This window comes from Branchiostoma belcheri, unplaced genomic scaffold (assembly GCF_001625305.1).
Source record: "Branchiostoma belcheri isolate BF01 breed outbred unplaced genomic scaffold, Haploidv18h27 scaffold20, whole genome shotgun sequence".
NCBI classification, from domain to species: Eukaryota; Metazoa; Chordata; class Leptocardii; order Amphioxiformes; family Branchiostomatidae; genus Branchiostoma; species Branchiostoma belcheri.
Genome location: NW_017803491.1, coordinates 2,849,811 through 2,864,076, shown reverse-complemented (window position 1 = coordinate 2,864,076; position 14,266 = coordinate 2,849,811). Strand labels below are relative to the sequence as shown.

General features: G+C 39.7%; 1 protein-coding gene across 4 annotated transcripts in view; it reads left to right on the top strand.

Moving 5' to 3' along the window:
* Positions 1-2: 2 nt before the first annotated feature.
* LOC109469128 (afadin-like) overlaps positions 3-14,266 on the top strand; it is a 72,383-nt gene continuing 58,119 nt past the window's right edge. For all 4 annotated transcript variants that reach the window (XM_019767518.1, XM_019767519.1, XM_019767520.1 and 1 more), the window contains exon 1: positions 3-296. In XM_019767518.1, the coding sequence (XP_019623077.1) occupies positions 192-296 (105 nt within the window). In that variant the 5' untranslated portion in view covers positions 3-191. The remainder of the gene's footprint in view (positions 297-14,266) is intronic.

The window sequence follows — 14,266 nt, the reverse complement described above, 5'->3', positions numbered from 1 at the left end:
ATGTAGGAAGTCTGTGGTCGTGGGTGACCCAATCGAGCCGTTGACGTCCATTTCCTGCTGGGTCAGTGCGGGCCTAGATAGCACCACTGTGGGCACGCTTACACGGACTTCCCAGGGAAAATACTCCATCCCAAACTTAACTCGGACTTTCACCAGGACTGTTGGGTCCTCAGGGCCTGCAAAGGGATAACATGGCGGCTCTAAACAGGGAACAAGAGCGCCAGCGGCTGACTAACATCATCCGACAGTGGAATGCCAACAGACTCGACCTCTTCGAGCTCAGCGAACCCAACGAGGTACGTCGACTAGATTGTGGAATTTTGTCTTAAAAGTCCCACAAACCTTTCCTCAGGATTGTTTCTTCTGTGATTTTGGTATTCCTCCATGTTTGCCGTTGGAAACAGTTGTTGTGAAAATCCTTGAAATGGTCTGATAATTGTGTCAGTTGAAGGTGTTTGGATTGTGTTCTTGCGTCCAGAGTTGTCTCGTGTGACGCCAACCCTACTCTCGATTTATACTCAAAGTCTTACCTTCATCAGCTGCTATAGTTTTTAAAAACTACCAGCATAGACAAAAATGAGAATTCTATTTGGTGCAGGAAATAACGGAGGTGTGAGTTTATAAAACAGAACCGCTCAACGTATACTAAAGGTTCTGGTCTGTTTAAATTTCATTTTTACGGTCGCTTGTGCCGTGGTGGGAGCAGTTCTGAATTCTTACTCATCCGAGACCAGATAAGAATCTACAACCATAACGATTTCCACTCTTGCAGTTGTCAGACATCCAAAGGAAAAGTTACATATGCTACCAAGAGTCAGAAAGATACCTTAGTGTTCTGAATGAATGTCTAAACATCGTGTATTCAGAGAAACATACTATATTTTGTTGTGAAACGTAGGGATAGTCTCGTTCGGTTTTAAATTTTGTAGGGCGAGACCATTGGGAATATTATGGGTGGGTCACTTCCCAATTCCATGCCAAAAACTTCCGGATAGACTAGTATAAAGGAAGCAATGCATATGCATATAGGGGAGGGGGATTTTAAGGAGCTTGTGGGCTTGTGTGGTACATGTATCATGTGTTTACATACTAAAGACTCTTTTACTTCGGTGCTTTATTACCTTCGCCAAGAAGGTTATGTTTTCGTAGGCGTTCGTGTGTGTGTCTGTCTGTCTGTCTGTCTGTCTGTCTGTCTGTAAACACGATAACTTGAGAAGGCTTAAATGGATTGACTTCATATTTGGTAGGTGGGTAGGTCTTGATGAGACCTCGAAATGATTAGATTTTGGGCCCCCTGGCGGCTTCTTATGGTACTGCAGCTGAACTTCCGGTTTTGATATCTCGTGATCTGGACGTGCTAGGGTCACGAAATTTGGATGGTAGGTAGGTCTTGTGCTGGGGAATAAGTGACATAGGTTTGGGCCCCCTATCGGCTTGCTCAGGAACTGCAGGGCCATTTCTTTGAAAATATTCATAAGAGGATAATTCAAGAACCGGTGGACGGATCATCATGATTTTTGTTATGTAAGTAGCTTAAGTGATGCGTGACATAATTATGCGACAATTATGCAAATCTGGACGTAATTTGCATAATTAATGAGGAAATTCGGTAAATCAGCTGCATTACATTATAGGACTATTCAAGCTTGAGACATATGTAATTGACAACGAGAAAAACACAGGAAGATATTAATTATGTAAATTAACACTTAATTTGCATAATTAATGAGAAAATGTTATAATTCCATAATGGTAACTGCCTGGAATTTCATACTTAGGGTATTTGCAAGTTAAGTGAATGTGAACATCATTAAACATAATTTATTCAAATAAGGACCTCATTTGCATAATTTATGAGGTAATGATAGAATGGCTTTCTTTTTTAAGATAAGGCTGTCTTTTATGGATAATATGATCAACTCATATAATTCATGCAAATGAGGATCCTATTTGCAAAATCAGGAGGAATAATCTTTACTTTGTCATAAAGATTAACATCATTTGGCGAAGGTATGAGATCGTGGGACTCTAGGTTGAAGCTGCATCCCTGCATGCAGAAACCCTAATGTTTATAGATTCTGGTAGAAAATGAAGAAAAGGTCATCCAAGGCATTTTCAAATTTGAACTGTGGTAGTTAACATGTTTTGTGTGGATATTTACGTACCCTGCTTCCATGAAAAGGAATGCTGATGCCCTCTTGTTTTTGCACAATGAATGTTTGACACATGATCTGTCCTAGCCTTATGCTGGAGGCATACTTGTCAAGCAGCCAATTATTTTGCCCCTAATGCCTGTTGAACTAGGAATAGCTTTCGCCAAGGGTAGAATTCACAATCATGCAGTTGTCTGTTTGATAAATCTTCCATTGTAGAAATACTAGTAGCATAAGATTATGATTGTGATCCTAAAAAGCAAGAATGCATGTATATATGACGATATCACAAACAAAATTTAGAGCTATTACGGGTACGTACCTAGGTAAGAAGGCATGACACATTTAGGGGACCTAAAAGCAACTAGTAACCTGTTTATCTCGGTAAGAAGTGCAGCATGTATTCGTAGCAAGGTGGTAGTAATTTGTGTTATCAGAACGTATCAGCTCCTAAAACAGGCCAATAGAAACATTCTCCAGAGACAGATGCATGGAATATATGTCCTGTATAGTTTTTGGTGTCTTTCCAGAATTTTGCCATGCTTTTGTGATGCTGGCAATGACAAATGGACATATTGATGATAAAACCATTCATGCTCCGGAGACGCTGTCCAGCGCGCTGGGTACTGATTAGTATTTATGCTTTATGGGAGACGTTCAAATGGTTTCCTGTCGCAATGGCTTCATTTTTAAGCCGGTGCAATTTTATCCTTATCTATATTGTATGAAACCAAGGCTTATATCATAGCCATCCCCAAATGAGTCATGGCATGGTTACAACTCTATCAACTGTATCATTGGTATGGTACAAGGATGTTGTACTCATACTGTGATGAATCATGTAACCAAAGTGCTAGAACACGCACAAGTAGACGCAACCCTTGCCTCCTCCCAATCTCATGCCATCTACCTGAAAGCAATCCCTGGTCAGAGGTGCTAAACACATCTTTAATGGTCTAGACAGGGCGCCCCGTACATTCTCGTACCGGTTTTTCCTTCGTTGACCAGCTTGCCCATAAAATCAAGCTTTCAATTGCTACTGTTTATTGATCCCTGTGGTCTCCAGAATGGTGGGGAAAGAGCGACCTAAGTGTTTGTGGTGGTGTAGGTTTGATTTGGAAGCAAGTTTGGTCGATGTGAATGTGCACTGAGCCTTTCACTGGACTGCAGTACAGGGAGACGTGGCTAATGGTATTAGGGCAGTATCGATCAGGGGGTAATGGAATTAGAGCACAACCTGGACTGAACTTTGCTAGGAAAAATGCTCATGTCATAACAGTTTTATATTATGTTCAGTCAGTGTAGTGTCACACTATTGTAAATGAAAAGGAAATCAAGTTTCGTTTCATGGATATCATGATTTTTGCTCAGTGTGTTGTTGATGTCCGAGAAATATTTTGCTTTATGGGGGTGCGTAGAAAAAGATCAGCAAACGAAGCTATAGTATCTCTGTTTATGTCAAAGTCAAAATACAAATGAGGATAGGATGAATTTTCAGTTGTCAATAAAAAGAGTTGGCTGAGTTTGTACAGGTATCAGATACTGCTCCACCCCTTACACATTATGCAAGCAACTTTTATTGTTAGGTTTATCAACTGTAAAGCAAGGTTGGACAAGTCCCATTGCCCACTTGCCCAGGGCAAGTAAAAGTACTGTTCGGGCAAGTGAATATCCCCCTGGACTTGCCCGATTGGGTAAGTATTTTTTGGATGCAAAGTATAGCCCCTGCAGTATTTCGACCAAGTTTCAAACAATTTTGATAAAGAAAGCATCCAACATTATAAACTATTACAATGAAATAATTTCCTTTCTGCTAGTAAAATGCATTGAAATGATACATATTTTGGTGAATAGTTGGTTAGGGCAAGTGGAAATAACCATGTACTTGCCCGATACGGCAAGTGGATTTTTGAAAACTTGTCCAACCCTGTAAAGGTTTTTTTATTGGGTCCAGTTTTATTGAACCTTTTCATGGCAATCAATGATTAATTGATGATGTCAGTCACTGGTATTGACAGTAAGGATCCTCCATATTCAGAAAAACAGGGTAATTCAAGAAAGTTCAATAACACACGATGTATGACTGTATGGAGCAACTTATTGATCAACTGACAAAAGTATGAATATGATTGCCCGGGTCATATTGCAGCCAAGAAATTGAAGAATACATTTTTGAAACACCTCAATTCTGGTTTCATAACTTTAAACCTTATACATGTACTTTTGGAATACTTTTGGAATGGTTGTGATTAGTTCTTTCTTTGGGTGGGTATAAGCATTTTATTGAATAGTACATACACAGACAACTTTATGATCTTGTTCATGACAAACACATTGTCTTTCTTGTCTCCTTCGAGTCTGTCTGCATCATGTATGCATGGTGGCACAAACATATAGAGGTTACATGTTGACATCTGGAGGGGCGTAGACTATATATGGGGGGCGTGATGGGTTGGCATGTTTTCCACATTACAGTGGGGCATGTATAGTTTTGAAATGTCTTTCAAGGTCTTGAACACCTGCCAAGATTTCGTGTTCAATTAAAAACGCAGCTGTATGGGTTGTGCCCAATCTATGCCTTGTGCGTGACCGTCACGTCTCTACACAGATGGTAATGATTCGTCTCTAGAATTGATGAAAATATATTATGGTACTTTGGAAGCTGAGTAATTGGTAGGAATAATTTCCTTCAACCGTGTTTTTTTTATATCAAACTTTCAAAGTTTTTACCAAATGAAATACCTTTTCGTAATCTCATACTGGGAGTGAGGTAGATTTATTATATTTATCAGATATGTCTTATTATGTCTTAAGTATTGTTATACTTATGACGCTGGCATTTTGGATGTGTAGTGTAAGAATCTCCTCTCAGGGACACTGGAGCTTTGGAGCAAGGTTTTAGAGGATGAGCAGATTAAAACCTAATCCTGCGTGAGACCTTTGGTGTTCAGGGGAAACTGCCCAAGGCCTGTTTATCCTCACTCATTCACTCACTCTGTCAAGCTCTCTTAGAACCATTCCATGCAAGTGTTTAAACATCCTAGAAATAGGGAAAATACAAGATTGGTAGTCACAATAGCATTTCATTGTTCAAAACTTCCCATTCCTTCTGTAGAAACAAAGCCCCATTGTTTCTTCTCCTGTTTGCTAATGTTGACTTTGGGCGAGGACTACACTTTCTGACAAAAGTGAAGCTCCTGTTCGCAATGAATACACACATTGTCAAATAGTGAAAAACACTGGACAAGAGGTATAAGGCTTGTCATTGTTCTGTACAGATGAGTATCACAGGTGACCTAACTGTCAGGAGAGTTGTGTATTGTCCTTGCTCACAGCCATCAAGCATCCAGGTCAAGTTCACTTTCATCATGTAAATTCTAATTGAATCCGCACATCTGTCAAACAAAAGGACCGCAGGCCCCACAAGCATGTATGCTTCCCAGTTGGATTTGAACTCTGGACTGTGTGATCCAGGAGTAGCCTTGCTACCACTGGATCATCCCAGAGTCCTATCTAATTTTTTCCAGGCTGACACCAGATATTATTAGCAGCATGTCCAAACATAGCAACAAATAGACAAGTGTGTACTGGTCTGATGCTGATGTTTGGTGCTCCTACTAGGTTGGGGATTTATTTACATGTGGGTAATACTAAACTGTTGTTTGTTAATCCCTGTCTGATGTTTATATGATTTGTTTACTCAACCCACACTTTGATACATCATGATATGTAGTAGTAAGGAATGGTTCATTTATCTTTACAAAGTAGATCTTAAACAGTTTGATCTGTAAGTGACATTTGCTTCTATTCAGTTCTGTTAGCTAAGAACTGAAGAAGCAAATGATGTACCAGTTAGAGAAGGTTAGTCAGGAAATATCTGTCCCTTCTAACATCTGCTTGGAGAAAGGGCGTGTTTGTCCCAGTAAGGTGGGGCTGTCTATTACATCACACATTCCTGTGGATGGGGACAGGGTCAGACACCCAGAAATAACCCTGACTTCAACCCCTATTTGTTGATAGCTGTCAATTCATTACCTTTTCCAATGCAACCTGGCTTACGTATCCTTGCCATTGGTTCCTTTATGTGGATGACTGTTATGATTATCATGAGTTACAAATTATTGCTTGGTATAAGTAACTGGAGGGTGAGAAGAGATTCAACTCTGGAAAAGTACCAGATTCTGAAAATATGCATGTTCGTGAAGATGGGAAAAAGGCAGTTTCACTTCAGTTTTATGCTCTTGGAAAAAGTGTTAACGTCTGGAAGCATTTCAAAGTTTAAGCCGGTCAGAAAATCAGTGAGGAAGTGAAATGCTTGAAGAGAGTTGTAATTTCTTGGTCTGAAAGTCCCAAATTACACATAACATCACCATGACTGATCGTTTGGCCATTCAGATACATCCTGCCCCGCTATGTCAATCACAGGAGTCCCCCACAGGAAGTACATTCCTTCCTACTGACAATAAGCAAACAACTCAAGTACTGTACCAGCCAGACCTTGTTACTGTATTTCAGAAGCATTTTACCAAGTTAGTACTATTAAAAAGTCCCCACAAATGTCAGTATGATGCAATAGAACAGTGTAAAGCCATTAAATTGTTGATCGTGATTCATGAATGTTTATAAACATATGAAGACAAATAATGCCCAACATGTTAGGAACTCTTGACTTGTGTATGTTGTGGGTGTTTTCAGGGAAGAATGCAGTTGTTGTAGAATCCTTTTTGTTTTGTCAAGGACTTCTTAGTTGGTGCCATTCTAGGAGAAGGACAAGGGCGTCATGTAATACCTTGAGTTGTGTGGGAGGTACATTGTATCCTTGCAGTGACATCTGTTCTGCTAATTTAATTACGTTTGTGAGGTGTTCTGAAGGTTGACGTAATTAAACCTTTTGAAGTGTTAACAGCAAATGGTTGAAGAGACGTTGGAGTTTCAATAAATGTCATTTCACCTTTTGAGTCTAGACGTTGATTAATAAAACTTATCTTTACAAGGCAACCAAAAATGAATATAAAAATACCACATTTACAGTGTGCCTGATAGAAACCCAACCAAAATATTGCATTTCTGTGCCCTTCTGTTTGATCTTACATCTTTTACATCGAAATACCGTTGAGAAATACAATTGTGCCATAGATAGGTATGAGCTTGACTGTGTCTCATTGCCAGGACTACTTCCTGTGCAGACCTGTGTGGAAATCAGTAAATAGGAAACATGCTGTTTGCCATGAGCTTATAATGAAGGGTTAGGAGAGAGGAATCCGGTCAGAGTTAAAGACAACATCCTACAACAGGTGAACAACTGACCTCTGAGGGGCACTTTAGACTGACGACGGTTAAATAGTCGTACGAATGTTTATCGTCAAGATGTTGCCGGCGACGGTATTTTACCACCGTCTAAAGACGATCAAAATAGTCGCACGACGGTAATCCTCGAATCGTCGTCACTACCACCTCGGACCCTATCGTGCGATCCTTCAGCGGGGGGTCCGAGGAGGATTTTCCACCGTCTAAAGTGAACCGTCGCCGGCGAAGGAAGTGGGAGGTCATTGGCCTTATGCAAATAAGCCTGCAAGTGTTATTTCATGTCCAAGCACATCGCCAGTATCATTAAATGCCGTCAAACCAAAGACTTTATATCGTCATACGTGTCTAGTACAATCCCCAGCCACCAATCGCTACTTCTCCGGTACGAACCGATCCGCCAATCCACATTTCCCGGCCAATATAGCCAGGCCGACGGCAGCACCGAACGCCGGGTTCAAACCTGGAGTATTGCCCCGCTCGGTACATGTCACCTCATACCCCTTCTTTGCTGGGCACAAACTAGGAGTCTCATCCACAGAACAACGAGTTAAAAGCAGAATAAAAACAATCTTCTGCAGCATGCCGAAAAAAAGGGGTTCTCTCGCCATTTTGAATTGGCGCGCGGCGTGCCATCCTGCGCTGCGGGTGTCCATCACACTTCCTGGTCATGTGTCTAAAGTCAGCCGTCGCCCACAACGATTGTCATGCGATCGTATACCGTCGTCAGTCTAAAGTCTAGGTGAGTCATTGTGACTTTGTAAGAGAAATCAGGCATGCAAAATTCGATGATTTATGGGGTCTTGTAAGGTCAACGGAGGGAAGTTTGGATTAGTTTGGGTGGTTAGTCTTTGTTGGTGGAATTGAATGAATCCTTGTCCCATTATTTGAACCATCTAAGCAGATAATTTGTTACATGCTAGCTGAAGAACACAAGTTTCGAGTTTGAACTGAAAGAGGGTTGGCAGTATAATAATGTAAAGATGTTTATTTAACAACTTTGTTATCTAACCATCATTTTGGGAAAGTTATGAAAATAGTTTATGCTTAACACATTGCAAAGTGCTTCTGAAAGTTGTTACACTAAAAAGTCTGGCCTTTGCTGCAGGATCAGTGTCTGGAATAGTCAGGTTACCAGAATAGCCTGGGGCAGGATGTGGAATGGATTACTGTACTGAATATCTGTCTCTTGTGAGCTCCTTGGATGAAAGTTCACAGAAAAAGAAGGAAATGGACAAATGTGTATTGTGCTTTCAACTACTGACCCTCACAAACCTTAGTGGTTTACCCCTGATGTTGTGATCTGAAAGGTACATGTACCAGAGTTCCCATCCCAAGAATCACTTGCCCAGCTGTGCTACCCTGTGGGAAAACAGTAGTTTCCTCCTGAGAAATGTGAGGAAACCTTCAACCTCTCAGTAGGCCCAATCCTTCCTCCTGTGCTCGCTTCTGGATGGAATGAACTGTAGAATGAATATCCAAGTAAATATTGTATAATCATAGAATTCAATACTGTCAGGAACAGTTTGTACCTGACGACAGTTTTGGCCTTTACTGGTAATACTGGTAGCTTCAGTAGAAATGTATGGAAGCAAAATGCTGTACTAGTACACACATAATGATTATCACGTGGTGTAACCTTTGGTAGTAATTAACTTGTCTCCAACAAAGATACAGTGGGAAACCTTCTCACTCTCCTGCCTGGAGCTATGTAGTCTCCTAATTTCTTTTGTGAATCAGTTGTTTTTGACTGGCTTTGTCCTGTTGTTTCTTCAGTCAACACATTGATGTTATCTTGTGTGGTAAACATGTTTTGTTGATTAAGTTTCTACTAGCATATTTTAGATATCATTACGACATGTTTGAAACATTTAACAATTTTTGTATTTAAATAATTAGAAACATTTTATGTGCAAAACTTCAGTTTATTTGCAGCAGTATCCCTAAAATGTTACCGACAAACACTAGAACATTCCAGCATATAATACCCTATTCAAAGGCTAATTTTTTGGGAGGTGAAAAAAGAAAAACAATTCCCTGCACCAACTGGTGGACATTTGAACAAAAGATTAGATAGGTCATTCATCATGTAAAATAATTGCTGCTTGACAAGTAACCTGTTCAACGAGTTGGCTAGTGTATTGTCAACATTAACAACAACTCAAATGCAAAGTAGCTAACAGAAATAGCTGCAAAGTTTTGCTATAATTCTAATGATAAACAAGAAAAAAGTTTTGAAATCAAATTATTGTTATACATATGTCAACTATTGTGAGAGATGGATGGGCTGCACCTTTTTTGTTATGCATAGGAGAAGAATTTATGTTAGACTGTAAAAACATATATTAACAAATGGATTCAGATCTAGGCAATTTTGGAAGTAGGGTATTCTAGCGACATCTCTGCCCAGGGTATAGAAGGTCGTTATCGGTAATTAGGTGAGAACAATTAGTTTATTCAGGGGTGAAATAGAGGAATTAGCACAGTCTGGGGTGATGAAAAATAGAAGAGGACACAACAGAATGTTTTTGTTAAAGTTATTGTAGGAGTCAACAAGAAACATCAAGATGGTGAAAAGGAGGTGATTGAAAAGGACGATGCACATATCTGAAATAAAATACTGAAAATAAGCATACATGTAGTAAATACGTGTGTGTATAAATACTATAAGCTTTTGGCTAAAACTAGAATAAGTTCTTATAACTCTGAAAAACAAACAGTTACACCAAAGATATCTGATTCAGAAGTCTGGGGTTGTTTGTTGTGTCCAGACAGACATCTGCAGCAAGACTTGTCACACCTGTTTCACCTGTCAACTCAGGTAACCACTGAGCATCACCAGAGGTCAAAAGGTCATGACCTCTTCAGCCACACTGGGTCAAAAATCAGTCAACCTCCATCCCATTTTTACCTCCTGGACCTGCAAAGCCATCCCTTGCATATGTTATGTTTTCATCTGCATTTATTTCTTGGTGGTTAACCCAAAAACTTGATAACTTGGCTACTGCACTTTAAAGTAGTACAATTTAAACCCGCAAATATGTTCTTAGTTAGAAAGCCAACAAGGAAGAATCTGAAAACCGCAGCTGTAAGAAGGCTTAGGAAAGAATGAGTGAGCTCCCTGTGTGATCTGTTGCACAGGGGTTTCAACCTTTTGAATCAGGGGCATTCTTAATTGTAATCTCAGGCTGTGTTTGCAGTGCTTAATTGGGTCACAAGTCAAGGCCAAGGCAAACACAGACCTGAGAAATCCTATTGTTGGTTGGCCTTGGGAAGGTGTGTGTCTTGGAGATGAAGGCATAGATCTCTTCTTACAATTCTAAAGCAACAATTTTCTCAGCGGTTATTCTTTTGAATCTGCAACTTTATTATGATATTATCAGTCAGTGATTGGTAGGTATGTTACTCATAATGCCACGGGTAATCAATCACTTCATCTGCCCCATTTTTCATGCTATAATTTCACAAATTTGCAAAGAAGTAAGCATCTCCAATAACTGGTTGTTTCACTGGTATTTTTTAATGATTGCCAAATGGCAGGTGGCTCACCTAAAGAGACGAGTAGATCATAACATATTACAGAGAATACCAGCACAGGTGGATTTGTACAGTGCTCCACTATTTTAGCCGCCACTGAGTCTGAGTTAGCCCCCTCTACTCTTTTGAATGGATTGGCCCTGTGGGTAGTAATATCTTAACCATTTTATGAGCCAGAATTTAAATATCATATCTACAGGTAGCCAGAAATGAAAGGCTGTATTCGTGATGAGGTGATGCAAAATTTAATTTGTTCCAAGGCCTCTGTCTGGATGAGCATGCCAAAGTGAGTGCACAGTAGTTTGAAGCATGTGAACCCGGTTGGACATGGCTGCAATGAAAAATTTACTCTTTGCTCCTAAGAGAACTGCTAAATGAGAGAATGTGTAATAACTCGTGGTTAATAAAACAGGAGCAGGTTTGGGTAATGTTGTATCACAAAATAAACCCATTTCTTTTTTACAATCTTGCAACAATTTGGGTCCCAGCTGGAGGTTGTTTGCAAAGTCAAGTTTGTGTGACACAGGGAGCATATTGCTGAGGTACAGTGTAAATAGTCTACCTCATTTCAGTGCCCACCAGGCATTGTGTGTTCAGATCTGGGTCACTAACCCCCTTCTGGATTGTCCTTCTTGCTTTATGAACCCTGTTGGGGGATCAATACCAATCAGGGGTCATGTTCTTAGGTCATAAATCAGAAGACACATACAGAACTGAAGTAACTGTAGAGCCACTGGACTTACAGTGGCACCGTCTTGATATGGTTTCTTTCCTTTTTACTTTTCTAAGATGATATTGAAGGTTCGAAGATGCTTCTATCATGTAATGCTATTAGCATGAATATTTTAAGTGGAAATGGATTATTAATGTCTTTGGAAAAGACCTTGGCCAAATTAATGGTCCATACTTCCTATATTATGACAAAACAAAGCCAGATAACCAGGTGCTTTTCTTTTTCACTTAGGCAAACCTCAGTCTTTGCTATGAGGAGCAAATTTTACTGTCTTGTTTCATAAACTTTGGAAGACTTTTTTTCTTGAACTTTGTATTACTGTACTAGACAAGAGATTACAAACAACACAGCTCTGAGGATAGTTTTGTTCTCAATTCTAGAGGAACGTGTATGCTATTACACTTGATGTTTGTTTGGTGTGACTTCGGTTACAGTAAAGGTCCAGGCTCATAATTACATCAATGTTGGGAGCAGACTTTGATGAATTGTCAATTCAATTTGGTGGCAGAGGCAGGATGTAAGCCAGCCAGTCATGAACCGCTCACATCTGTCATGGCAGGGGAGGCACACATTGTGAAATAACTGGGGACTGATCAGTATTCATAGCTTAGGGATGGCGCACTAAGGGCTGTCTGTTATGTATGTCAGGCTAAGTCTGTAGCTGTGTATTAGACTGTCAAGAAGAGTGATGGGTTCTGTTGTAGTAGTAATATTGTGAAAAGCGTGTGTCTTTGTGGGAGATTATACAGTAATCCCCTGTAGTAAATTTAGAAAGTAAATCTCACAGGTGAACTTGATAAGGGCACTTTAGTCAATACCTTTGTGTCCTTGAAAATGGCATGACCATGTTGATTTGCACTGCTATGCCACATGAAATTGAATAGATAGTATTGTTGTGAACTTCTAATTCTCCTTCTTAGCTCAGCTCAAGTTCCATTGATGAGAGGGGGTGAAGAATTACAAGCAAGAGTAAAATGTTAAAGAGTGACACCAAAACAAATGATGAAACCATTATGCTAAATGTAAGCTTGCACTGTTTGATATTGTACATTTTTACCATTATGATTTTTAGTGTAGGTCCTTCCTTTGCTAGATCATGGATGAGATTTTACATACATTTCTTGCCACATAATCTTCTGGCTCAGATCAGTTATTGCACAACCTTGAAAGTGTTGCCATATTTGCAAAGATTGACTTCAAGCCCAAAGTTTTACAGCTCTACTCACTCAAAGGATTAGCTTCTAATCCTAGTAATATAGCAAAGTGCTTTGCTTCATTATAGTTACGTAATTTTATGTTCAGTTAGAGATTGGGTATTGCAATACATTTTTATGTTGATAAAAGTTACGGTGTTGGCAAGCACATATATACATAGACAAAGAGTGACTTACTAGAGATCATAACTTTTCATAACATACTTGACTAAAAGTAGCTTGCTGTGAACTATCCAAATGTATATTTACTCCTAAATATAACACTGCATTTGGTAGTTTTCCCTAATTTCTAATTTTGTTCGCGAGTTACAATTTGCAGGTGGACATTTTAAGTCCAGGTCAGGGAAAGTATGCAAGACCTCTGTATCATGTAAATCTGGACATTCCAACTCATCTCCCATGACTGCTGACTGTATCGGGCAAAGGTTAGTAATAGCGCAGGCGCAGAGGGCCCAGTTTTAGTATATAGAGATGGCAATGTAATGTAGAGTGTAAAGAAGTCTTTTTCTAGGGAAATGTTGTTGTTTTGGACTTGGATGTTATAGGTAAGGGTTGTAGTATTTTAATTTTGGTGAAAAAACAGACTTGCAGCCATGTTTGTGTTGTCTGGCTGGCTGAAGAAGATATAGGATTACATGCGGTCATCAGCTGTCCAGAGAGGTCAGGGGTCACTTCTCAATGTTTGGGTAGAATTCTCGCATGGTTTAGGTGCGTAGGATTTTGTCATTTTTTGGGAATGGAGACTTGAGAGGTTGGCCTACCCTGCCAATGTATGTTCTTCAAGGTCTAAAACTCAGGTATATGAATGTTGACCACGTTGTTTTGACATAATTCCCATATATTAACATAGGAAAGCCCTATTACTGTGCTGTGCCCTATCACTTTTGTTTATCCTGACCCTGAAATGTAAACAAGCATGGCTGCCACCTAGGGGTGGGCATCCCATTGTACATATTCACAATATTCATTAGGCATGGGGGCATCCATTTGTGAAAGGGGTCATTATATGAACTTGCACCCAATTATTTGATCGTTAGCAGTTTGTAAAGCAATTAACAAGTCACTCCTCCACTTTCTCATTCCAGTTTCCAGGCATGTTTCCTCTGTTTTTGTAAGCATTCTCACACTGTTTGAATGGCAACCGTTCATCCACCAGTCAATGACCCCCTTTGAAAAGAGAGATCTGTAAATGGGAAGAATTCTGTGAAGAATGCAGCATGGAATTTCAATGGCTGAGTGTTCATTTGGGTCAGAGAAGAGTTTGAAAAGTTCCAATTAGGAAGAAAACATTTAGGAAAGTTCTAATGTAATAAGTGAAGTGTATT